Source organism: Trachurus trachurus (assembly GCF_905171665.1).
Source record: "Trachurus trachurus genome assembly, chromosome: 21".
In the NCBI taxonomy this organism is placed as follows: domain Eukaryota; kingdom Metazoa; phylum Chordata; class Actinopteri; order Carangiformes; family Carangidae; genus Trachurus; species Trachurus trachurus.
In genome coordinates, this window is record NC_139899.1 from 25,733,194 (window position 1) to 25,761,075 (window position 27,882).

The 27,882-nt window shown below is 42.5% G+C and overlaps 1 protein-coding gene across 2 annotated transcripts; it reads right to left on the bottom strand.

Annotated features, from left to right (window-relative positions):
- Positions 1-27,882, bottom strand: wars2 (tryptophanyl tRNA synthetase 2, mitochondrial; the record flags this gene model as incomplete). 2 transcript variants are annotated; one of them, XM_083997165.1, is made up of 6 exons in its annotated part: positions 1-534; positions 4,680-4,798; positions 5,934-6,016; positions 8,289-8,369; positions 12,107-12,370; positions 27,778-27,882. In XM_083997165.1, the coding sequence occupies 6 exons, from the start codon at positions 27,880-27,882 to the stop codon at positions 86-88; spliced, it is 1,101 nt and encodes a 366-aa protein (XP_083853291.1). In that variant the 3' UTR covers positions 1-85. The 2 variants fall into 2 exon arrangements, with proteins under 2 accessions (XP_083853291.1, XP_083853292.1); XM_083997166.1 differs by lacking the exon at positions 27,778-27,882 and adding an exon at positions 20,595-20,648.

The window sequence follows — 27,882 nt, forward strand, 5'->3', positions numbered from 1 at the left end:
TGAATTTTGGGTGAACTATCCCTTTAAGTACAGAGCGAGACCTGCAGTTATAAATGTGGCTTTATTTTCCAGCCCCAGCAGCGTCTCAGCAGAACCCGACTCTCTGCCGGACCTCGCTGAGCACCGGCGCTGCCAGCTCGCGGGCCCGGCCGCCGCCGCGGTCCAGCACGGCCTCCAGGTGAGCCGGCTCCGCCCGCAGCCTCCCGATCTCCTCCCTGACGGGCGCCAGCCGCTGCACCACCGCCTCCGTCACCAGCCGCTTGTAGGCGCCCGTGTCCATCCCTCGGGCCTGAGACAGCGCCGTCTCCACGCCGACGGACACCGCCGCCGCGTGGATGGTCACCAGGTTGGACACGCCGGGACGCGCCTCGGGGTCGAAGGTCACCTCGGAGGTGAAGTCGGTGACGGCTCGGCGGATTTTGAGCGCGATGTCGTCGGGCGAGTCCGTGATGTTGATGGTCGCCATGGCCTGCGGGTCGGACTTGGACATTTTGGCCGAGGGGTCGCGGAGGGATTTGACCTTCCGCGTGGAACCTGCGGAGCAGAACGAGACGGAGAGAGAGATGAGGAGAGACTTTAAAAAGTAATTATTGATTTCTAAATGAGACACATAGCAGCTACAGGATTTAATAACATGACTCCTGGTGTCAAAGTAAAGAAGAAAAAAAGAGAAATAACTTCATCTGCTCCTTTAAAAAAAAAACTCAAGACAAGGCTCAAAGACTGGAGGTAGGAGAGGAAGAAGAAGTAGAAGAACATCTAGAAGTAGAGAGAGAGAGAAATAAGTAGAAATAGTAGAAGAAGTAGTGATGTAGAAGTAGTAGTAGAAAGTATAAGTAGTAGAAAAAGGAAGAAGTAGAAATAAGAAGAAGTAGAAGAAGGTAGAAGAATAAAAAATAGGAAAGAGAAAAAGCAGAAGTACAGTAGTAGAAGAAGCAATACAAAGAAAAAGTAGTAGTAGAATAAGTATCAGAAGTAGTGGTGTGGAAGAAGGATAAAAATAGAAGAAGTAGAAAGAAGAAGAATAAGAAGTAGGAATAATGAGAAGAACAAGTAGAAGAAGGCAGAAGAATAAAAAAATAGAAGAGAGAAAAAAAAGAGAAAAACCTTCATCTGCTGCTCTTAAAAAAAAATTCAAGACGAGGCTCAAAGACTGGAGGTAGGGTAGGAAGAAGAAGTAGAAGAACATCTAGAAGTAGAGAGAGAGAGAAATAAGTAGAAATAGTAGAAGAAGAAGTAGAAGAAGTAGAAGAAGTAGTGGTGTAGAAGTAGTAGTATAAAGAGGAAGAATAAGAAGTAGAAATAATAAGAAGAAGAAGGTAGAAGAATCAAAAAATAGGAAAGAGAAAAAGCAGAAGTAGTAGACGAAGCAATACAAAGAAAAAGTAGTAGTAGAATAAGTATCAGAAGTAGTGGTGTGGAAGAAGAAGGATAAATAGTAGAAAGAAAGAGAAGAACAAGTAGAAGAAGGCAGAAGAATAAAAAAAATAGAAGAGAGAAAAAGTAGAAGTAGTAGAAGAAGCAGTGTGGAAGAAGGAGAACTAGTAGAAGAAGCAGCAGCAATATAAAGAAGTAGAATAAGTAATAGGAGAGGAAGTAGAAAGTAGTAGTAGAAGCAGTAGAAGAGGTACAACAAGAATTAGAAGTGACGGAGAAGCAGAAGTAGTAAATAGACGTAGAAAGTCAAGATCCAAAAAAACAGTATTAATTAGGAATATTAATTATAAATCAAAATGAACTGTGGTTCTAAGTCTTTAAACATGTTTCAGCAGTGCAGAACAGAGAACAGCCTGTGTTTGTCCTGCCAGACGAGCAGCAGGGCTCAGAGCGCCCACGGCCACGGCCACGGCCATGGCTCAGGTCTGACAGGAGCAGCAGCAGAAACTCTGAGCTGCTGCTGCTTCTTCTAACTAAAAACACATCAGAGAATAAAACAGAAAATTACAGGAAAACTGTTGCTTCAATCAGACTTTTAAAACTCTTTAAGGTTTTAAATCTTTTAAGACTCTTTGTTTTATTTGTTACGGGTCTAAAAACGTTTTGTTTTAGCCTGTTGTCGTGTTGTTGTAAACGTTGTTGAAGTGCAGATGTGGACGAGCTGCCGGTTTGACACATCATGTGGATCTGAGTCTTGTTAAAGTCAGAGGAAGTTAGGACGATAAAGTGAGAGGCACGACGCTGGAGAGACGGATGAACAACTACAGTTTCATTACTGCAGCCTGGTCTGTGTGTGTGAGTGTGTGTGTGTGTGTGTGTGTGTGTGTGTGTGTGTGTGTGTGTGTGTGTGTGTGTGTGTGTGTGTGTGTGTGTGTGTGTGTGTGAGTCTCAGTGTGAAGCAGACGTGTCTCAGTGTGAGGTGATGAGCGGACGGCAGGAGTCGGGGTTTCCTTTCCCTCCTTATTTATCAACCCCGTCCCGTCCCGTCCCGTCCTTCCTCCCATGCTTCAGGCTGCAGCTCTTCTTTTTCTGTCATCTCACATCTGTCGCCCTGCGCATCACATGCTCTCCATCACCACGGAGACGTCATCATTACAGCCGAATCAAAAAAAAAAAAAAAAGAAAGAAAATCTAAAAAAAAAAAACAGTCTTTGGTTTGGTTTCAAAGGGAAGGTGGAGACACACACACACACACACACGCGGTGACATCATCCCCTCTGGTCTATTATCACTCTGTTGTTCTGATAGAGGAGGAAGACGAGGAGGAAGACGACGGTTCTTTAATCAAAGCTGCGCTGCACACATGACTGACTCCATCTTGTGCTTTTATGATACTGATAATCAAGGAGAATCAAACTGGGGGCAAACTGAAGGGAGGGAGGGGGTGTGCATGTGTGTGTGTGTGCATGTGTGTGCATGTTAGTAAGCATAGAAATAATTCAAAAATATGATATAATAAGGTTCAGTAGAGGGTTGCAGGCTGGTATTTGAACTTTTACATCCTCATGTCATGTGACGTCTTCAACAAAACAAGACTGGTCTGTTTTTTCTCTTGTTTGTCTCCCGAACAGACAACAACAGCTACAAAGAGGCGGAACAATACTCATGAAAGGAGACGATTACAACCGTCATTTACCACCGAATTTTGCGGTCGTCTTGATTTTGTTTGGCCTCAGATACGACGACGAGTTTCCCCCTCTCGTTTTAATTTCCTCCTACAGACTTTTTTTCCCAGCAGCAGCAACAGCAGCAGCGGCGGCGGCAGCAAGAAAACACGAAGCTCCCTCCTCTCTCTTCATCTCCATCCAAGGTTTTGGCGACGACAAAAACACACGAGTTAAAAATAAAGATCGTAAAGTAAAAAAAAAAAAAAACGACTCTGTGAAATAAAGTTTTTGCAAAACAAGGGAGATTCTGTGGCCGAGGGGTCAAAGGTCACGTCAGGTCTGATTCAGCTCCGACCTCTGAGGCGGGTCACGCTCTGTCGTTTCCTGTCTCCACCGCTGGATCATCAAATTAAAATCTAAATTAAATAAATGGATCCATCCCGAACACGCAGCGATTCACATTTGTTGTTTTTCTTTCTCATCCGGATGTTCCCAGATGTTTCCAGATGTTTCCAGCGACTAAAAAACAGGATTTGATGATAGAATTCATTTTAGTGACGAGTCCTCAGCGATGTCGACCTCCCCGAACTCACAATTAAAATGTTATTCTCGAATAACAAGTGAGAATCTGTCAGTGCAGAGTAAAAACAACCGATGCAAATCAATCGATTTCAACTATTTTATAAAAATTTGAACGATTTGATCTGAACTTCATCAAAACAAAACGCTTTTTCTTTTTAATTTCTAGGAGTATTTTTGACTGAAACAAGATGATTTCTGTTCAGACTCATTTCTTTGTTAACATGTTTACGGATCAACTCCAGCTCATACAAATGCGTGTGCATGCATGCGTAAATGCTCATATACACACTCACATCGGCACATTCTGTATGAGTCTTATGTCTTTATAAATCCTCACACATGTTCAACTCAACACAACAACAATAACACAAACACATGGTGGTAAAAAAGTTACTTTCAGTCCGTCCAAACGTCATAAAACCGTCCAGATTTGTAGATTATGAGACGACGGCTGTTCTGCAGAGCGAGCGGCCGAACTTCAGTAAAGAAGATAAATCACTGCTCTGCGATCGATCGATGCAAACTCTCTGAACTGAATAATAAGTGAAGTTTATTATATTATTATTCTTTTCAAAATGAAAGAAATTACTCTTTTAATACATGCTTTTATGAAAATAAGTACCATTTTATATTGTGTCCATTCAGATGAAGGCCAAAATGAATAAAATTTGCCTTTTTTTCATTTGTTTTAAAAGAATAAAGGATAAAAGAAAAAAAAAGACACTTTAAAACATTTTAATTCAGAAATCCCCGCTTCTCTCTCTCCATTAAAGACTCAACTTTCTATAAACACATTAATGAGCGGTATAAACGTCTCTGCGCAGTGTGAGGACTCGTATCGGACTTAAACAGCTGCTGACGCTAATGAAGCGTCTTTAGTGTTGGAGTGTGAGATTAATGAGCCGTGAGGTTCAAACTGGAAGAAAATAAAAATGAAAAGCAACCGAATGCTCCGATCACTGGCTCGATCTGTGTGTGTGTGTGTGTGTGTCTGTGTGTATGTATGTGTGTGTGTGTGTGTGTCTGTGTGTGTGTGTGTGTGTGTGTTCGTACTGAGCAGGGCGCGGGGTTCAGGGAACACGTCGCCGTACTGGTGGTTGAAGATCCGAGCCAGATCCTGGGCCAGCTCCAAATGCTGCACCTGATCCTCTCCGACCGGGACATGAGTCGACCTGAAACACAAACACACAGCTTCCTGACACATGTGCACACTCACACATATACACACATACAGGTGTCAACATGCACACACACAGACACACAACCTGAGGAGTCGTCGGTGCGTTCACTCAGTCTTTAATAAAAGCAGAGGAGTTTTATCTGCTTCCACAGGAAATGAGAGTTTTAGCTGTTTGATGGTCTGAAGAGAAACAGATGAAGAAATCAACTTATAAGAAACATTAATTTTCACTGTGCTCACGTAAAAAAAAACACTGATCCTGAGTCAGTTTCTCAGCTTTAAAGTCTCATTCTGTGAAAAATGTGTGAAATAATATGTTTTTAAGCGTCAGTCAGTCAGAGCGGCCATGTTGTTTTCAAGTCGTCCATCCGTCATATTCATCTAAATCTCAGTAACTCTTTAACACAACTTCTTTCTAATTTTGTTCAAAGGTTAAACAGGATGCAGCGACGACCTGATCTGCATTTGGTGATAAAAGGTCAAAGGTCAAGATCACAGTGACCTCATGAAACACAGTTTTGGCCTCATCCAATCCAATCCAACTTTATTTGTTGAGCACTTTAAAACATCCACAGTGGACCAAAGTGCTGTACAGGATAATAAATAAAAAAGTACCAGAAATAAAGACACAACATCTTACATAAACATAAAATTACACTTTTTTTTCTGGGCAAATTGAATCATAGGCAACTGGACTACAAGTTGACTACAAGTCCAGTTGCCTATGATTCAATTTGCCCAGAAAGAACGATGACCTGGATGAATGAGAATATCCATAAAATAAAATTACATAAAATTACACATATAAAAACGGATAAAATAATTTAAAAGGCATATAACAAGGGTAAAATAATAGCCGTACAATAAAAGAAACAATAAAATAAGATAAAAATCTAATCAAATCAAGCCAACGTCATACTAGGGAACAAAGGCCAAGGAGAAGAGGTGGGTTTTAAGAAGAGATTTAAAAAAACCCAGCAGAGAAGAGGCCAGTCTAATGTATCTCTGTAACTATGATGCCTTCAGGGAGTTTATTTTATTTATTTATCTATTTTTATTTGGTAAAAAGCTTCACCTGGACTCGAGGATGAACTGATTAGATTTGAGTAGTGAAAGAAGTGACGTACTTGTAGAGCAGGATGTCTGCGGCCTGCAGGACGGGGTACGTGTAGAGGCCGACGCTGCCCTCGTTCTTCTGTTTGCTCTTCATCTGGATGAAAGGAAAGGATGGAGAGAAACATGTTGAGACAGAAGAGGAAAAGAAAAAAAAAGGAGGAAAGGAAAATTATAATAATAAAAAAAACAACAACAACTAAAAACGCAGCCTGCAGCTGACTTCTCCTTCCCCCCACGAGGAGCCATTTTCACTTTTACGACTCATTGATTCTCAGACAAACGGCCCACGGTCGAGTTCTCGTGACGTTTTTCCACCGTGTTTGAGATGAACTCAGCTGTCGGGAAAACAAGAAGAATAAAAAGGTGTTTTTTTTTTTTTTCAGAGGGCGGCTGGCTCCCACTCAACACAACACTAAAAAACTAAAAACTGCATGTGGCCGGAGAAAATAACTGTAATTAAAAAAACTGGCAGGTGGAGCAGAGAAATAAAAAGAATAAAATAAACAGAGATGTGAATAAAGTGGTGGGAAAGAAAGAATAATTTTAATTTGAAGTTGTGATAATTAAATCAGCATGACGGAGAGAGGAGGGCAACCTACAGTCTCCGTTACAACCCCAGAACATGTATAAATGTATAATATATAGAATATATTTTCATCTTCAGCTTGTTTGACATCTGATTTGGCTTCAGAAAACTTAGAACCATAGAAACAGGAGCTGGATTTAAAGGTCGACTTTAATAGTATCAAATGTGTTCAGCTACAAGATTAAATCTATCATTTTATATATACATATTATATATTATGTGATCCAAATGTTTGTTTGTTTTGTCATTTATGTTTAATTGTTTATTAAGGATCCCCATTAGCTGGTACCATAGTAACACACTAGTTTTGCTCCACAAGGAACAACACAAAATACGCACAGGAAATCGCATCTTCAATATGTCATACATTAACAAATACAACTATAATATACCTGATGTTAAAAAAGTTCAAACAAACATTAAAAAGTTTCCATAAATCTAAAAATTATTTTTCCTCAAAGAAAACAAAACAAAGCCACTATCTCTTGAAAATGTAATAAACATTAAAAAATATATATACGTATTTATCATTATGAGCAAAAAACACAGTGAAGCTGGCCACAAAATCATAACACAACATTGATTCTCCGACCGAACCCGAAGCTTTGATAAATCATCTATAACTTCAGATCTGTGAGCTACAGCATCAATATCTGTCCATAACGTAACTCATAACTCTTTGGACATTTGTTAGTAGAAGAGGAGAGGGACAAGGGGACTTGACATTTCTGTGTTAATTAATTGAACTGTGATGTACTTCCCCCTTTATGTTCAGAGACTAAATCCAGCAAGGGGAAGGGGAGGGGAGGGAAATAAGCCAGAGGGGTAGGGGTGGTATGGGTGGGATAAGGGTGGGACAATAGCCCACATGGTTATGACATACTCATTTTGTATATGATGTATATGGTGGTATATGTACGATGTACGGTGGTATATATATATATGATTTAAGGTGGTGTATGTACATATGTCAATTAAGTAACTGTGAATTTGATTTAATGTGGGCATATTGTAAAACGGGCGGGGGGGATGAAATAATAAAAACTTGATCACAAAAAAAAAAAATATCTGTCCATAACGTAAAGCAGGTGAGCTCCAGGTGAACATCTGAGCCTTGTTATGGTGTTTAAACTTCATATTATGAACTTTATATTTATCATTTACTATGAACATTTTTGTGTTTTACAATATTGTCATTTATTATCAGTTTGTACAGAAGCCTCCACTGATGTGTGTTACAGCTGACTTCCTTAATGTTGATCTAATGCTGATTAATCATCAGTGTACAGCATATTTTAAATCAATTATTCATTATCAGTACTGGTCAAAAAAATAATACATACATTATATAATTGTTGATTATGTAATAATGTCTTTAAAAAAGGATTATCGTTAAGTAAATGTTGTGTTACTAGTTCACATTTAAATGGTTAAAATATGTTTATCATAATGTAACAATGTTTCTATAATCACATGTAAATATGATCACAGATCAAATCAGTGAGGATTTAAAATTTAAAATAATCTGAGGTGACGTCATCATACAATGTATTTACTCAATTGTAAACTAAACAAAACAGAACTCCACCCACACCAGTACGTCTTCCCCAAAATTAGGGAATAAATTAGCTCCATAAAATGCTTCTTTATAAAAGAAAAGTAGATATTTACTATAGATATTTATTATACTGTACATCATTTACCAGTGACTCATCATTAGTCTGATCAATTTTGTGTGTGTGTGTGTGTTATATATATATAAATATTGTATATACTGGACCTTCCACTGGGGCAGGTGTCGGAGGCGGGGCATACTGGTCAGACAGCCGAGGATCCAGGAGAGTTCAGCGTGTTCAGACACCTGCAGGAGAGAACACACACACACACAGTTTTCAGTTTCTTTACGTATCCCAACCAGCAGCAGAACTCTCTGTAATCAACTAACGACCATCTGCAAATCTGTCGGCTCGTTAATTAACACACTGCACAGGACGGAGCTGTTTGTTCTTTGTGTAGTTTGTAATTTGCTTTTTGCGTTCTCTTTTTTTTGTGGTTTTTCTCTCTCCTCTTGTTTCATTCTTCATCTCCGCTGAGCTGAGAACAAACATCACAGTCGGTCTGTGAGTCTGGATGAGCCAGAGAAACTATTTCTATAAATACTCAATATACATAATAATAATAATAATAATATAATAATATAATAATATAATAATATAATAATATAATAATATAATAATGTAGTAGATATAAGTTTAGACAACGGACTAATAGCAGGTTTGTCAATAAGCTGCAAACCGCCTGAGTCCTGGAGCCCCGGAGCAGCTTCACAGAAGAAATGAATTAAGTGGAGACATTAAACAAACGCAGATGAATGGACGGAGAGCTCTGCTGTCACACAGGAGGAGGAGGAAGAGGAGGAGGAGGAAGAGGAGGAGGGCGGCGACTCCCTACCGCCTCCTAGTGGCAGACACCGGTACTGCCCCTCTACACCTCCCTCCCTGCTGCAGGTGCACCAGCTCACACCTGACTCCAACCACACACCACCGTTACCTCCAGCTCAGAGATCAATATAATGATTTATTTCATTTTAATATGATTATTAACTCTTTATTTAACAAGGTTTTCAACAGTGTGTGTGTGTGTCTGTGTGTCTATGTGTGTGTGTGTGTGTGTGTGTGTGTGTGTGTGTGTGTGTGTGACAGTAAACAGCTGCGTTTCAAATCTCTCAGCAGGGACACACTCCAAACTTCCTGCGACTTCTAACGCACCATCTGCTTTTATTGTCGTCGCGCAGGTCTGTGCATCTGCCCTTTAGGTTAAAGATGTCGATTTGTTTATTGAAGCAGTTAATTAAATAAAAACGTTTTTCATGTGGTTAAAAACAGAGCAGCAGTAGTAGTAATAATAATAATCATATAAGCAATGATAAGACGTGAATGTTAATGAAGCGTATCTGGTGCATCATCTGGCTGCGGTAAATTAACTCCAACATATCTGCTTTCATGGAGGCTGTCGATATGAAAACACTGCACATGTGTGTATATGTGTGCGTGTTTGTGCATGTGTGTGTGTTTGTGCATGTGTGTGTGTTTGCAGGAAATATCATCCCGCTTTAGCAAATTAAAGTTTATAGACACTGGCCTCTTCTATCTCAGCTCTTGAAAAGCATTCTGGGCAGCGTGACGTCAGCGGCAGACAGCGGGGACGGGTCTAGTCCGGGGACATAAAGCCGGATTTGAGGGCGAACGAACACGTCGGGGGGTCGGTTTTCATTACAGGCTGCAGACGGACGAGAGACGGGACAGATGTCGCTGACGGCGCAGGAAGAGATGGATACGGGCTGAAGTGCAATAAAACTCTGATATTTAAAGGCTTTGGAGGGGAAGAACAAGGCCTCCATTCATGCTGCGTGGCAGGAATGCACCGCAACAAGAGAGATATGCTAACGTTACGCATCATCGTACTGATGGCGGCACCGGCGGCGGCTTATGATGCTGCCATGGCAACGGCTCCTTATGATTTATGAAAGGAGGAGGAACAGTTGGTTCTCCACAGAAAAAATCTATTGGTAAAACTTTACAATAAGGGTCCCTTAATTAACGTTAGTTAGTATTATTAAGCATTAATGTATAAACTAATGTGTTAATTAATGCTGAGTAATGCATACATAATGATAAGTATTACATTATTCAACTTTTATTATACTACCTAATAATTTAGTAACTAACTTTGAGTAGTAAACATTAATTAACTGCTTACTAATAGGCTACATTAATTAATGTGTTTCCTAATCCTAAGTGACTACAGGCGGAAATTAGCAATTGTTGCTATAACCTGGCTCAAAGCATCTCTTCTTGTTTTACAAGATAATGTTTTTTGTGCATTGTCCCTGTTTTAAATAAATTAATTAATTAATTCATTCAAGTAATACATAATGATTGTTAATATCTGTAAACAGTTCATTAATGCTTAATAATGTACTAACATAAGTTAATTAAGGGACCCTTATTGTAAAGTGTTACCAAAGTACTACTCAAAAACCTCACAGATCTGCTGATTCATCAGCTTCTTCTCTGATAGCAGCGAGTTCAGCCCGTCACTTGTTCTCCTCTTATTTCTTTTTCCTTTTTCTCTCTTTTCTTTTTCTTTTTTTTTCTTTCTTTCTTGCTCTGGAGTTGAGTATTTTCTTTGGGCGGCCGACGTATTTTTACATGTGGAGCAGGCGTGTTCGACAGGAGGGTCCCCTCGCTGCCAAGTTATGTGGCATGAAGCTAAACGGGAGTAAAAATAGGACTGTGAGTGTGTGAGTGTGTGAGTGTGTGAGTGTGTGTGTGTGTGTGTGTGTGTGTGGAGGAGGGGGTGGCAGAGAAACACAGATGGACAGAGCTATCTAAACTTGTGTAGAAGAAAACAAAACACACACACACTCAAGGAAACAGCTGTGAATCTGAACCTAAAACCCAGAATCAGCTGTAAACACTGAATCTGTCATTATGCGTCTCACTTCGCCCACTCTGTGCGAGGCCGCAGCAGAGATAAGAATCAAGAGCGTTTTTTGGCGAGTTGTGACAGCAGGTAAACACAGGAGTGAAATAAACAGTTGACACAGCCAAACGTCTAGATGACAAACCTGCAGAGAGACTTGCAGTGTACACAGTCCGCTGTCAGTTTATTAGGAACAGCGAGCTCAGCGCCTCTTCAACACAGTTTAAACAGAACCGGGACGTTATAAACCGTCAGGAGGAGGATTTATAGCAGGACTGTTGTATTTCTAACCCACTGACATCTCAGTGTAGCAGCTATGATTATGTTGAGATCTGACTCGACGTTCCAGAGTAAATGTGCAGACGTGAGCTGAATGTGTGTGTGTAGGAACATGTGGCTCATTCATTACACACCGATGATACGTGACAAACTGCAGAGGGAAATGAATCTCAGGAACATTTATCAGGATTAAACTAACAGCATGATATTTACACTGATGATATTTTACTTTTTTTTTATTCTTAGTCACTTTGAAACACTCGCTTTCTTTTGGTACATTATTATTTTATTATTCCCATCATATCTTCATTTTTGCTGCAGTTTTTAAATCCTTTCTTTTATTTCTTGTTTGACTCTTGAATAAAACTCTCTATTTCAGTATTTTACCCTGTTGTTATTTATTTCTAACATTTTTATTTATTACTTGGTTGTTAATTGGTCTGTTTGTGTTGTACTGCTTTTATTCTGGAAAGCACTTTGTATTGCATTGTTTACATGAAATATAATAAATATAATTGATTGACTATTGGTAGATTGATTATGTTTACATGATTATGTTTTATACTTGATTTTCAGGAAAACAAGCTCAAATGTTCATCATAGACTAAATGCACATCTGTTCACTTGATGCTAATTAGCTACTTTATGTTGTCATTAAAGCGATTGTGATTGTAACGTATCACATCTATATGACTGTATTCCTGGTTATCTTTCATTTCATTTCATTCAGGCTTTATTTGTATAGCACTTTTCATGCCCACAGCAGCTCAAAGTGCTTCACATGATAAAAACAAGGAGCATAGGGGAGCATAGGGGAGCATAGGGGAGCATCACCTTGGACTGCTGGAAGAGGATCGCCCTCTCCGGGTCGATGCCACAGGCCAGCAGGCTGGCGGCCATGTCCAGGATGTTGGTCCTGAGCTGCGTCGGGTCCTGGGGCTGAGTGATGGAGTGCAGGTCCACGATGCTGTAGAGCACCGACGGGTACTGGTGCTGCAGGGCCACCCAGTTCTCCAGGGCGCCCAGGTAGTTGCCCAGATGTGGCACCCCGGTTGGCTGGATCCCAGAAAACACACGCCCGCCTCCTCCTGAAGCCTCCTGGAGAAGACGAGAGACTTGGTGAGCTAAAGACGATCTGTGATGATATTCGCACGAGTATTTAACGATCAAATGAAATGATTGCATCTTGGGATAATCATTATAAACCAACCAGATGTGGACCGTTGCCTTCTATTAAAGTCATGACATCAAGTAAGAGTTTGTCAATATAAAAATGTGTCTTCGACAACAAGAAAAGCAGCAATAAAAACAGAGAGGAGTCTTTGGAGAGAGAGGGTGAAGGTGAAAAGGTGAGAAAGTCACAACTGGAAAGACGCCTGCAGAGACTGAAGTGTCAGTGCTAAACTATTGGCAGGTTAGAGGCCAGCTGCGGTCACGCTTGTATTACTGAGATGCTAACTCCATGGCTAGCACCTCTGTTCTCCCCCAAACACATCCAGCACAAAGAATGCATCACCTCACCGGCCAACAATAACACTTAACATCCATCCAAGCAACTTCAAGGCCTCCGTTACCACAACAGGGGAGGACACTGGGAGAGAGAGAGGGGAGAGAGAGGGGGGAGGCAGGCAGGCCCACAGAAACACATCCAATGTACAATACAACATGCAGCCCACAACATCACCAACACCAACAACAAGGAGCTTATTGAAAAAGAGTTGGAGCTGAGGTCGCCTCTGAAAGAAACAGGGAGCGTTGGGCAAACATTGTGTTTCTCTTTTCGCAGAACCCGGTCGAAAGCCAGACCGCCTCATTTCTCCTGGCACCGGCTCCGCTGAACCTCGGCTTGCACTGCTGGAAGAGTCTTAACCGCCGCTTGTGGCACCGAGCACCGCATGATACAATTAGAGGGTGAGCAGATCGGTACCTGTCATGAGACATGAAACCGCGATGGCATCCGAAATCTAAGGCTTCTTCACCAGAGCCGTTTCACAGTAGATTAGAGCTTCGACAGAGCGGAAAAACTCAAAGGCTCAGAGTAGACCAGGAGGAGCTGTGTGTTTTTGTTGGTGCCTGGACATGAAGAGCTCAGAGTGGAGTGGAGACCGGTATTCAGCTCCCGGCCGAGGAGCTGTGTTGTGGCTTGGCAGGAAGCTCAGACTCACAGGTGAGAAGGTGAGAGGGGATCGTGTGTTTGTTGGGGTGAGGAGGGGGGGGGTGGGAGTGTGTGCTGGATGAAAAACGTACCTCTTGCACAGAGGTTAGATCTACACAGTGACAGAGAGAGTTTACTTACAACGTATGAAAAGACAGAATATGGTTCTGATACAGTGCAATGGGCCGTGTTGTTACAGGTGTGATGCTAAAGGTATTAACAAGACAATGGAACAAAACAGGAAGTCCAGCTCTGAATAATTTGGTTCATCCCAACAGTAGAAGTAGTCAGAAGAACCCAAAAGGACCTAAAGGGCCCCAAGATAAATAGTTTCCACCAGAACCCAACCACCAACTACAACAGACACGATGTAGCTAACACAACCTTACATGACCAAACGGGAACCAACACTACCTAACAGGACCCAAAATGAGTCAATAGAACCCAAAATAACCCAACAAACAGGATTAAACAGAACCCAACCAGCCCTAACATGACAGAGAGGATGTAATACAACCTATCAAGCCCCAAAATGAGTCAATAAAACCCAACAAAACTCAAAGGGCCCCAAGAGAAATAGTTGCAAACAGAACTCAATCAGACCGAAAGAAGAGTAACTATGACAGACAGGACTTAACAAGACTTTACAGGACTGAAACGAACCCAACAGGATCAAACAGGAGCCAACGCTACCTAATGGGACCCAAAAGAAACCAACAAACAGGGCCAAACAGAACCCAAGAGAATCCAACAGGAGCCATCATGATCCAGCAGAAACCAACCAGACCTAACCAGAGTCACCATGTCAGACAGGAGGTAACACCACCTTACAGGACTGAAAAGACCCCAACTGGACCAAACAGAACCCAACAACAGCAAACAGGAACCAACACTACCCAACAGGACCCAAAAGGAGTCGACAGAACCCAACAGAAACCATCAAACAGCAGCAAACAGAACCCAAGAGGATCCAACAAGAACCATCATGACCTAACAGAACCCAACCCAACCCAGAACCAAGAGAACTCAATAGTTGCAAACAGAGCCAGACCAGAACGAACAGGACTAAACATGACAGACAGGATGTAACACAACCTCACAGGACCCAAAAGAACCCAACTGGACAAAAAAGAACCAAATAGAAAACAGAACCCAACACAACTTAGCAGGACCCAAAAGGAGTCAATAAAACCCAATAAACAGAACCCAAGAATATCCTACATGAGCCAACATGACCCAACAGAACCCAGAAGAAGCAAAATGAAGCAAACAGAACAGAACCTCCTTCCTTGGGTTTCATAAAATGCATGAAGCTGTATTACATTCAGATTTTACTCCACTAACATACAGTGATCAACAGGTTTTAATCATTAAGTCCATTTAGCAGCTGTTCCAGAACCTTTTTACTGGACCATGATACTTTTCATCAAACTAAGTTTTCCTGTTTGCCATGAACTGTATCTGATCCAAGTTAAATCAACGTAATGACCTCATGAACATTTTCAAAGAAAACAACCCACAATAACTCTGAGGTTCAGTTTGTTTTTCGCTCTGCGTGAGATGTGTTGATGTGTTGTAAACAGCAACACCTGGACATTTCAACAGAGGAGCCCATTTTTAAACTTTTCCGCCCACAAAACCCGAGGGATCTCCGTGTTATCACCTCAAATCTGACTGGCGATCACGTGTTTCCCCGGCTGCACTCTCCGAGGTTATCATAACTAATCATTAAAACCTGAAGCTTTTTCGGAGGATATCCTCTTCGCCCACTGCTGGGACATCGCTTATCTTGACAGCTTGCTGAGCTACATCACATTCAATCTGACTGAGGGACAGGCTCAGCACAGCATCTGAGATCAGATAACAGCTGCTCTCTCTGCAGCGTGGCCCAGAGCTTCTCCATCTCTGGACCCTGAAGGGATCGAATAACAACTGCTCTGAGGCCGGCGAGGTCCTCGAAGTCTCCTTCTACTGGCCTGAGGGACCTGGTCGCTGCCCGGGCCAGAGAGAGGCAGGAAGGAACTGGGTGCTTATGTCATTACCGACGGGGTAATTGCACTGGAGTGCCATTGATGCTGAGAGCCTCTTAAGAGGTGTCAGGATTGATTTGGGTGCGGACGGGGCCCCGAGTCTGGCTCATGTGTGTTCTCACCTCGAGCTGACACGCCAAACGCATGTTCCCCCCTCCGCCCGGGCCCCCAGGGGAAGCCATTAGCCATGCAGACATGGTAATGGTGTCATTTGAGCCAATCGAGTGTTAAATGAGAGTCAACGGCACGGCTAACTAGCCACCGGGCAACTGTAGGGGCCTATCACGCATCGCGCCGCTTCAGCAGACACCTCCGCTGCGTTACCTAAAGCGTCTTTAAACATGCGTCTCTATTGCTGTTGGAGGAGAAAGTAAGATACGCAAGGAGGTAAATCAACCGGTGCACGATGACAGAGGAGACAGTAAACGTTGTAAAGCAATTAATGCTGGTAATGAATACCGCGCTGCAAAGCCAACAGTAATAAAATATTATCATCTTGCTTACTTTGCCATGAACTATATTAAACCTGCGCAAGTGAATTCTTTCCAGCGTTCAGATACTCGGAGGCTGCTGGACTTCATGTCAGGATGGTGAAATGACACCTTGTGGTCAGCAGCATAAATCCAGCAGGGTAAATCAAAAGCACCAGTTCAGATGACTTAATCATTTCTAAGCAGATTTAAACATGTGAATAAAGACCTGAAACCCACTAAATACTACCTGTACGGTTACATACAAAAGACGACATTTGCCGACTAGCCGTAAAATGAAAGTCCGGCCGAGGATGATGGGAATCTCAAGCACGGAGGAAGTTAAATGTTGACCTGATGAGAGTTGTAGTTCATTCGGAGGGGAACATGAATGTATGGATGGGGGGAAAAAAAACGTTTTCCTCAAATCCACAAATACTACCCTCCAGGAGAGTGACCACAGTCATTAGGAGTCATTATCCATGAGCATGAAGATCTTTGCAATAATGGTTTTCCATGCAGAAGAAGGGATTAGAGTAATGCACCTCCTACAATTATAGGATGGCAAAAACTCATATGGAATATCTTGTAAAATGGCAGTTTTCTTCAAGACCTGGACACCCTTCTTTAAATATGCTGGTAAAAGACTCACAAATATTGTTTTAAAGGGAACGGTCGCAGCACTGACAATTGGCAAAATTATATTTTGGGGTTGTGAGGTTAGATTTCTACTTGGTGATCGATTGTTATTTACTCATTACTCATGGTGAAAATGTGTATCCTTTTTCCACTTATTTCTCTCTAGATGGTTAGTTGTTGCATCACTGTCAATTGTAATGGCCTGAGCGCTCCTTATTCAGGTGTTATGACACCTCCCATAACAGACCTATATAACTGTATGCAATTATTCCCAAGTAGGTTGTGGATTGTGTACATTTTACATCAGGGATTTCTACAAGATGTATGATTACTGTGGCCACTGTTTGTTTGTTTTTGTATATTTGCTTGTTTGTATTGTGTTCAGTTTGTATGTTTATGGAAAAACCAAAAAAGAAGGGAGGATGCGCCCACTGGGCTTAGTCCTAATTTATGGTGGCCATGGGCTCGATTCCCAACATCCTGTCTTTCTCCCTAAATTAAGGTCAAAATTTACTTTACGATGAGAAAGGGGGGTCCAGTGGTTGGAGCATGTACGATACTGGGCATCAAGTCCCTGGCTTGGCCTGTTTACTTACTTACTTCATCTTCCTACCTCCATGTTTCCTGTCTCTTTCTCCACTTCCTCGATCAAATAAAGGCATAAAACCTTGAAGAAAGACAAGTAAGAGAATCTGACCGCAGATTCTTTCGCTGTAAGTAATGTCTCAATTCCTCTGGCCTGAGGACAGAACCAGGATACGACCTCTCCTCGTCCATTTTAATGAGCGACTCCTCTGTCTGCAGCATCGTCTGCCGTCCTCTATCGTCTTTCCATCTGAGGCTAGTCCTGTTGACGACTTGTAGCGGAGACGCCGGTTGTTCTCTCCTCATATTTCACACCGACAGGCAGCAGCGTCGGCGTCGCCGCTCTACGTCGTCGCTAAGGTGACGAAAGCTTTCTTCATCCACGTCTGCCATATGCTGAATACATTACGCACCATGTGTGTGTGACATTAACGCCAACAGCTAGAAGGTTATATACACTAAAAAAGGCCGTGTTTTCACACTTTGCTGTACCTTTTTCCGGGAAATATGCGTTCATTTGTCAGTGTGCGTACGTGTGTGGTACTTATCCGCGGGGACGGAGGTCATGAGCAAACACAGACGTGCGTCCGCAAGTGTTGTAGTCGTTGCCTACATCAACATCGGTGAAGCTGTGAAGGTGTCCGTCCAAATGAATCTGACAGCTGACATCGAGGATCAACAATGGGGAGGAGGGAAAACTATGGGACAGGCGTTGGGATGACCAGCGCCACGAGTCCACGACCAGATCCTGCTGCGTTTATTCAATGGAAAACAATGATCAACTGGAGCCGATTCACTGCGTTCAAGGACAAAAAGGCATCAACGCCGGCTCTCCCAAAAGTCCAGAGAAGATCTAGTTCCAGGACACGTTTCTCTGCAGCGAGGGAAATAAAAGGATGAAGAAGTGTGAGCAAGAATGAAATGAAGTTACATCCCTACAGAAGAATGTGCAACGATGACACAAAGGCTTCTGGGACCGGAGACATGAACCTCACAGAGTTCAGTCCTGTATCACAAAAGACAGAAACATGCACAAAGGTTTATAAGGACAGGAAATCAGGCGGTTTCAACTTCTACTGTGAAATCAAACCGAGATTTTAAAAAACCTTGTCTACTAACTAAACTCACACCAAACATCTAATTCCTCTTCTCTGTGCAGGCCAGAGCTTTGGCTGCGTTCACAGTCGGCAGATTCATAAATAAAATATGGACCCACATGCACTTGGAAAGATGTAATCAGCATAAATCAAATAAATGAACAAATTGAATCATATACTATCATATATTTCTTTTTCCAATTGACTGTATCTTACTTGGTTTTATTAAGAAGATCTGTGCATCTGGTCGGACTGATACTCTTCTTATTCTTCTATGAATTATGTCCTGAAGGGTTTATAGACAATGACGAATGGGCTGTAGATCTGGTAAACGTGCTGCACTTATCTCATCTTATCTGCACTTGTCTCGTCTTATCAGCCCTTTAAAGTGTTTTACAATGGAAGCCACATTCACACACACAGCGCCTTCCTGTTAAAGCGTTCACGTCGGTTCTCATCAGCCAATTCAGACGCTGATACTGAACGAACTTGAATCAACAGACTAGTGGATGATCCAGTCAACCTGAGTCTACTGGAGAAATAAATCTGTTCATTTTCATTTATTTCCTTCATTCTGTAGATGATTGTTTTTGCCTATTTGACTCTAATCTGCTGCGTGTTGAGAAAAACACGAGACATTCTCCACTCTGAGTGCTGAGCAGCTGCAGCTTGTCCCAGCCTGCAGCCAGTGACTGTGTTATTAATCACAGCCCTGGTTTTGGTCGATCGAGCTACAAAACAGTGAATTTCTCTTCTCGGATCGGTTCTGGGCTTCTTTTCAGGCCTCATACATCATATCAGAGCCGGAGAAGTCCTGGAGTGGCCCACTGACAACTCTCTCACCGAGGGGCTGATGAGCGGGGTCCGCAAGTCGCCCCCACGTTTCACTTTTGCCAATTTCAACAAGGATCGCAGCCACCTCTGGGAGCGCCGCTGCCTCACCCCGCTGTGAACTACCGTCAGCTCTTTGTGGGCCGGAGCAGCAGCCGCACATCTGAGCGCCGGAGCTGCAGAGCTGCAGAGCTGCAGAGCATCAGGCCGGGGTCTAACGACGCACACCGACACACAGGATCCAGTGTTCTTCTTCTGTCCTGAGCGCCCCATGCACCCCATTAACACCGGCATCACGCTGACATGCACCGTGACACACCGTAGCCCCCCGCCCCCTCCCAGTCCACCGTATCTTTCTTCATCTCTGTCTTCTTCTCACTTTGGGACCTGTTAACGCGGCGACCAACAGAGCTGCACTTCACTGAGGTATCAAATAGGAAATGGGGTTTACTGTATAACCCCCTCCCTCCCTCCCTCGCTTCTCTTGTCTTTAAAAGCTTGTGTGTATATGTGTGTGTGTGTGTGTGTGTGTTGAGCAAGTGTGGGAACGCACCACAGCTTGAAACAAAGTGCATACGACCACAGAGAAAACACGTATTCACACACGTGAACTGAGCACACAGGAATGTGGACAAATAAGAAAAAGCAGCTGTGGATAAAACAGGAAGAGGGAAATAAAGCGATGGAGGAGGCTGCGATGTGATAAAAATAAAAATGGGTAAATAAGAATAAAAGTGTGACTTCGTTTGAGTCAAGACGTGGGCAGTTTTCTTCTCTTTTTCCCCTGGTGGAGGGAGGGAGGGAGGGAGAGGAGGGGGTGGGGGGGTGAGTCTGAGGCCCGAAAGGAGCGTTTGATTAAATCTGCGGTTGACGTGTGGGACAGGTGAGATTGATGAGGTTCCTCTGAGCTTCACACTGTGCAGAGAGCGGGGGTACAGGAACAGACCGCTGCAGTGTGGCGGGCCAGGGCTCGGGGCCCGCTCGCGCCGTGGGGTCCCTGGGCTGATTAATGGGACTGGAGGCCCTTCAAAAACAGCACTCCCCGCAGACCGGGCCCGACAGAGCTCCAAAAATAACCCGGGCAGCAGCGATGGAGGAGGAGGAGGAGGAGGAGGAGGAGGAGGACGCAGCAGCCTGCAGCCTCCTAACAGGCTGCAGCTTCTGAAGGATCCAGACTTCAATGCAGCCTGAAGGGGGGGTGGGGGGCGGGTTAACCAAAATAGGAGCAGCGCCTGCCCGAGACAGGAAACTGTAATCTGGCTCATTAGAAAAAAATAAACGTTTAACGACTCCTCCAGTTTATGGGAAGTGACAAACTCTGACAACCGATACTGAATCAATAAGGTCGTGGTCGTGGTGTTACCTGCTGACGTACAGTAAAGGAGGAGGACACACAATGAGTGGAAGAAAGTACAAACTTTACACTGTGTTGTTGTATCAAAGCCCAGAATAAAACAGATCATTCCCAGCTCTTAGCCCCTCCCCCCTTGGAGCTACTACGCCTCCACTCTGCACCTTCACGTCAGAGGTGGAGGTTTCCTGATCCTCCTCCAGATGAAGGGGCGGAGCTGAGGATTTAATTCAGGAGCACACTGCAAACGAAGGGGTGTGATCATATTTCCCAGAATGCACCAGCAAGATGGCTGCACACACAACTAGAGAGGAACATAAATGTTAATATTATCAACATTAAAAAGGATTTTAAAATTACAACAACCGTTTTCAACCTTGTGTCCAAATATTATGGCCTTTTTCATCAAAAATCTCCAGTATGTTGCTAATTTGCACAACAGTCCTGCATTTTTACATATTTCATGTCTGATGCAGCAGCAAAGAAGTAGTTTTTGTCCGCTGCTTTTTTTTTTTTTTTTACCACATGGCCAATATTTATGCATTTATGTATATAATGATGTGTTATGAAAAAGAGGTGGTGTCTCATGCTGTCATTTAAAGGGATAGTTCAACATTTTGGCAAATTGGCCCATTGCCATAATCCCTATAGTCATAGCAGTAGGTTTGTTACCTTTAATTGTCGGTGCAAACTATTTTTAGAACGGCGGAGCAGAGCCATGAGCTGCTCAGAGCTACGCTACGGAGGCTAATGGGATTTCTCGGTTTCCCTCATCAAACTCATCAAATACACAATCCAACAACTCCAAAACGCTCTGGTGGACAAGTTGTGACCTGCACATTCACCATGCTATGAGATAATAACAGAACGTTACCAGACAAGAGTTGTTTTAGAGGTAAATGCAGAGACTGCTTGATGAAAAACTGCTCCCAACGGGAACACACATCAGCGGTTTTGCATGAATTTACCTTGCGGTGCCCTTGTCCATCTCAGACAAGATTAAGTAAATCACATTAGTTACCAATACAATTTTTGATTATTATAGAGTACAAATGAGAGGAGAAAAGAAAAAAAAGGAGAAAAAAAGTGGGTTAGGGTTGGTGGTAGTGGTGGTGTCTTATGCTGTAGGAGAATATTGCTACTCAGGTGAATGGGCCTTAGTTACCACCGTAGTTAGCACCTGTTTGAACTCGTTAGTCAAATTGATTAGTAAAAGCTGAAATGCTGAAGATCATGTTATGTTTAAAAGCTCCTGAACAGGTACTTTATCTAAAAAAAACCCAACAAACAGTAATTTCCCAGCATGGGAATGGATCAATAAAGTATATCTATCTAAATGGAGCAGTCAGGCGCTCTCTGCTTCAAGTACTACTAATACAATCTATGAAGTCCAGTTTGAATAAAGATCAATACTTTATAGACTGATCAGATAATTTAGATAAGAGAAAAGTCACAACAAAAATAATAATCACAGTAAATCATTAGGTAAACATGAGAATAAGAGTGTAGGTACAGGAAATGTTTCCTTACATCTGATTGGCTAACACAGTGCGTCTGTGGATGTATGACGATGCATTCAGGTACAACTTCAACTTGAGCAGAGATCGTCTTTGTTTGCAGAGCAGTCTTACTAAAACACACACAACACTGTGTCTAACATCTGTCTGAACACTGAATTATTTCCTCTAGTTGAAAATAACTCCCAGCATCCATCACTTCACAGCTACTGGCTGTCATCTGAAAGTCAACAAGTCACAAATCGCGGCCTGATAACAGCTCCAGTTATTTACAGCAGCTCACAGAGGACCGGTATCACTGACTGCAGCTCCACTGTAAAAGTCCAGGTATGTTTCACTCTGTCCGTGATCACATGTGGAGCAGCTGTGTGCAGCTGGAAAAAAAAGAAAAAAAGAAAAAAGGTCCAGAGCAGATTAACTTCTATATGTAACGTCTTTCTGCTGCTGCTGCTTGGATAAACACAGTGATGCCAGAGCTACTTGTTTCTGTCCAAAACGGTTTCAAATAGTTTCATTTAACCACTTCCTTCTTGCTCTGTGTTGACAATGGACATGTTTAATTTTGTTTCGCGTGCAGGAAACAAGTGAGTGACAGGAGAGCTAATAACACCTGAAAAACATAAAACTCATAACACAGCAGCACAAAAAAAAAAAAAAGGAGGGGGCGCACACTTCATAAATTTATCGATATGTAATTGGGCAGAGTGTGGAGTCATTTCCTGCTCCTGCACAGGCAGCGTCTGTTCGAGTGCGATACCAGATACTTAGTAGGTTTTAATTAAAAATGTCAGACGATAAGTTAAAGGCACAAACTGGAAAACATGGGAAAGCTAGTCCGAGTCCCCCGACACCAGAGAGGGCTCGGCTCTGCAGACTGATCCTCGGCTTCAGCTTGGTTTGTGATGTGGAGGTTTTCTAAAAGAGAGGGGATACGTTGACATATGGGATAGTTTTAAGACTGTCTGAGTCTGAGTGAGGGTCCTGGCTGCAGAACCGCTACGACAGACCTAATTACACAGAGGGGACTGCTGAGAATTAGCGGGCTTTTCTGACAGTTGAAAATAAATAGGGCAGTTAATGAACGTCCTCGAAGGGGAGGCCGTGTTTCCTCGCTCCGGCCCGGCCCGGCCTCTCCCATGTGGCGCGGCAGCCGCTCTAATGGTTTTAGCCGACACCCGAGTCAGTAAGTAAGTAAGTGAATTTGGAGCCGAGGAGGAGAACACAGAGGCAAATTAGAAGTCACTTCCTCTTTTCCTGGAGCCCGCGGCCCGACAGGACTGATATCAGCCAATAACAGGAGGACGAGACCACAGGCGAGGAGGGGACGCTTCATTTGGGGAGCCCTGAGTTTACAGCTGACGAGAGGCCTGAGGTGGAGACACGTTTCTGCTCCAACCAAGTGACTCAGACAGTGCTGCAGAGATTATCTGTTCATTTTGGTTCAGATTCTAAATATCTGCTTCTTCTCAACACAACTGAAGTACAATAAATAAAAGAATACATTATTAATTCTATCATTTACCAGTATCTATTTACTTTATTTCTGTACCAGCAGAACACACATCACTGCATTTACAAGACAAAACAAGACTCCAATCATAAAAGTATTAAAGATAACTATTATCATAATTATCATTTAAAAAAACTAAGCTAGAGATAGTAATGAGTTTGTTCCTTCATAAACTTAAAGGGATACTTCACCCAAAATCGATAATTCACCAATTTTTTTGCTCATGATAGTGAGTGCCAGGAAGGGTTCAGAGAACTTTCAGACTCATCAAAACGCTTTTGGAGTTCCAGGGGGGGTCCGGCTGGCAACGGATTTTCATATAATGGCGGCGGATAGAGTTCACTTTTGAATCGTCCAAAACACACACTATGAACCATCCAGATACCTCCATACTGCTCGTCTGTACTGACCCAAGTGTCCTGAAGATGCCACATGAAAAAGTTGTTGCAAAAAATTAATGTGATCTCTGTTTTTAGCCTTGTTGTAGCAGTAGTTCCCAGTGGCTGTGCGAGATTTGCTGCGAGATGTTCTTCCGTGTTTACGTCAAACATCCAATGGTTTACAACGACGAACGAACATCTCGCAGCAAATCTCACGCATGTGCACAAACATCAACAGAGAACTCCAAAAGCGTTTTGAAGACTCTGAAAGTTCTCCGAACCCTTCCTTGGCATGACGGTGAGTAGAAAATTGGTGAATTATTGATTTTGGGTCAAGTATCCCTTTAACAGTGTTGCTAATGCCATTTTACTGCTCCATAAAGATGAGGCATTCACTGCAGACAGGTCAGCAAATGATGGATCCTAATTATGCTGCAGCCGCAAGTGAGCTGAGTGAATCAGCTACAGTGCAGTTCAGACGTGTGTAGCAATACACTGTTGTTTGGAGGCTGGGGGGAAAAAAAAGGTAGTCCTAAAGGAAAGTGTTTTTTTCATGGAAAATTGATCTGCTGAAAATATTGGTCATAAAGCAAACATTTAAATGCATCCTGCATGGTTCTGGTGGATATTTATAAAAGTGTCTAAAGTGAAACACACCTCCCGAAACGACTACCTCACACACAACACTGAAAAAATCCACAGTAACTCATTGTAAAAAATGTTTAAATCTAAAACATAAAAACTAAACACTGTTTCACCTCTTAGCCTACATTTCCCATCATGCACCCCAACATCCTAGACTGTCCCCATCTGGTTAACATCCATGTCTTTGAAATTCCATTCCCTCACCTTGTAACACACCGAGCAGCTCTGAACCACATACATAGTATACTGTATGTGTGTGTGTGTTTGTCCTTTTAATAGTTAATGGAAAACAGTTTTGAAAAGTCATAGATTCTTGATTAATAAATAAAGAATTATAATGATAATGAATCATCCATACAAAAAGTAGCTGCATGTCTTTTCATGAGAAGTGGCTGTAGAAACCTGCTGTTTCCTCGTCTCACATCTGCTCGTGTTTCTCTCTGATTCTTTCATGTGTTGTTGTCAAATTACCGCAGGTTATCTGGCTGATATCTGGCTGTTACCATCATCACATATGAAAACGACAACTTCTCACCACAAACAGACGCCACTTTTTAAAATAAAAAACACACGCAGAAGACACGAACAAGGCACAGCTGCGACACACAAACATCTCCCTGCAAAGTGAAAGCATCTGACAGAGGTCACACTCGGTCTCTGTGTCAGTCCGCTGAGGTTCACCGACTTTTGGAAAACACATTTTCCACACAGGGCCGAGAGAGAGAAACGTCCAGAGAAAAGCATCTTGTTTGACGCACATCACACCTCGGCCGCATTGTGAGCAGCACACGCTGGTGTTTGCACTCGCCCGTCCACATTTGGAGAAAATTAAAACAAATGAAAACCAACACTTCATCTCTGATGTTATTGCTGGTAATGAAGCACTGCTGTGATGCTTTCTGAGCCCCCTCCTCCTCCTCTCGCTGCATGCACACCTCTCCGGCCTCTCCAGAGAGCAAGGCCTTAACAAAACACAGACGGGACAGCGGTGAACTGAACGCACGTACTGTATTACAGCTCGTACATCACCCAACAACAGGGCTGTGGCGGGCGGACGGGAGAGGCTCTCCACTGTAAAAGGCAAAAAGAGCAGCTCAGTAATTAGCATCGTTGTTGTACTGAAACGCACCGGTTATTCTTACGGGAGCCCGGGGACTCGTTGTTTGCCTTAACACCCCATTAGCTTCACCGAGGCAGCCGTGCAATAACGGGGGGAAACCCTCAGCTGAGTTATAGGAGGCACGTTTTCTTAAAAGACGTTTGACTGCAGCAGCAGCAGCAGCAGCAGCTACCGAGGAGGAAATGATGTCGACCGACAGGAAACTGCTCCAAATAATAAAATCAGGACGGACAAAGAAAACAGTATCAGGTTTAATGAACGGAGAGATGATATGTTAATAAAAGTGTAATATAGATGTTCAAAGGCCTGTATTATACACTGAAGAATATGTTCTTCTATCTGTGAACTGAAAAACAGTAAAAAAGGAACAGAATAAAAAGAGAGACAAAGACAAAAACTGAAAATAGCTACAGATGAGAAAAGGAAAATAATCCATAATTCCTGCATGAACCATAGACAAGTCCTGCATAACAAGTATCTATTCACTATAATGATTTAATAGAAGTTATGACAGATAAACTCAAACATCGTCATGTTTAATTCATGTGGCGACATGTTTTACTCGTCCTGCCCTGTTCAGTTCAACATGAGTTTATGTTTCCCAGAATGCCTTTTCCCCAGGTACCGGGTGCGACCATGTTTACTTCCTCTTGTGAGGAACAGAAAAAATAACTTTCACTCTTTGACCAAGTGACAAAACACCAAAATCCTCCACTGTGACTCCACAAGTATTCTCCACATGTTTCCTTTTACAGGCACCGAGGCGACAGGACGAAGCAGAGGACTGATCCCGAAAATACACGTTTCTGCTGCTTATTATACTGATAATCAATATGGATCAATCACGTTCTCTAGCAACAGAAGAAGTTAAAACATCACTTTTATTGTCACAGCAGCAGATTTAACCTCACATGACCAGAGAAAATGATTCTCTTCTTTAGATAGCAACGATTAAATGACCAATTTTATATCAATAAAAAGTTAACATATTGGTTGATATCTATTTTTGTACTGTAATATGAAAATTATTATCTTAAAATTGATTATTAATGAGCCCAATGACCCCGATGAAGGCAAGATGGCTGAAACTGTTTTGGTGTATCAAGTGACATGTCTTGAATTTGTTGGAGTTGCTCTGAAGGTCACATACTGTAGATCTGTCTGACACTCTGTGTGTGTTGTCACAAGATATTATAATAAACTGTCATAATGATCTCATTGGCCGACATAGATATTAGTTTTTCTGTCTAACCGCAGAATGAACTACATGTGGTTTGAGCCGAGGAAATACTAAGATGATCTTGGGCAAACGTTGCTAACTGTACTACAACAAAAATGTCTAATATTTTCAATATGAGAGGATTTTACGTCAGTTTTGTCACATTGTGGCATTTTAGACTGATAAAGATTTAGATTTAGATAAACTTTACATTGTACTGAAAATATTCTACAGACAGAACGACTGATAGAGTTAAAGGCACATTGAAGAAACGTAAGCCTGACACTTCCTGAAGGTTTTATATGTGAATGGTGATTCAACCTCCTTTGATTTAAAACACTGAGGCTGTACCAATTTTCCAGCATAACCAGATATTACTGGTTTTTACTGCAGTCTGATCTTCTCTCTATCTCTGCTACTTTTAGTCACATTTCAGTCATTTCAAAAACAGCTCTGATGTTGCAGATGTTGCTTTAAGATTTCAGACTTTCATATTATGATTTATCATCACTTTGCCACAGCAGACCTGCAGCTTTATCTGCAGCTCTTTAAAACCCACATGTGCTGCAGGTTACATTATTACATCCATATATTATAACAGCTGACATGTTGGTGTCCTCCTTCACAGACAGCTCTCCTCCTCTACACCACAGTCTATCATTTCCCCCTGCTGATAAACTCAGACTACAGTCACCTGGTCTGAGGTCAGTTTCCACCTGGACAAACAGCACACACAGCGAGTTTCAATAAAACCACGACAACAGCGACGAATAGCCTAAAAGCGAATATTTGACAAATAAAGCTCAGGGTCAGTAAACAGGGAAGATGAATTTACTGTAAGAAACAGTAGCTAACTCTCCACACACACAAACACACACACTCACACCGAAGCGTTTCAGCCTCCAGAGCTGAAAACCAAACTCGACTCTCTCGCTAAATCAAATGTCTCCACGCACCTTGTTCTCCGCTCCGACTCCCACACACACGGTCCTTTTAGGACAGTTTAACTTCTGAATGAAGCTGAAGACATGTCTCAACTTAGTCCGCACGGGGAGCGCCAT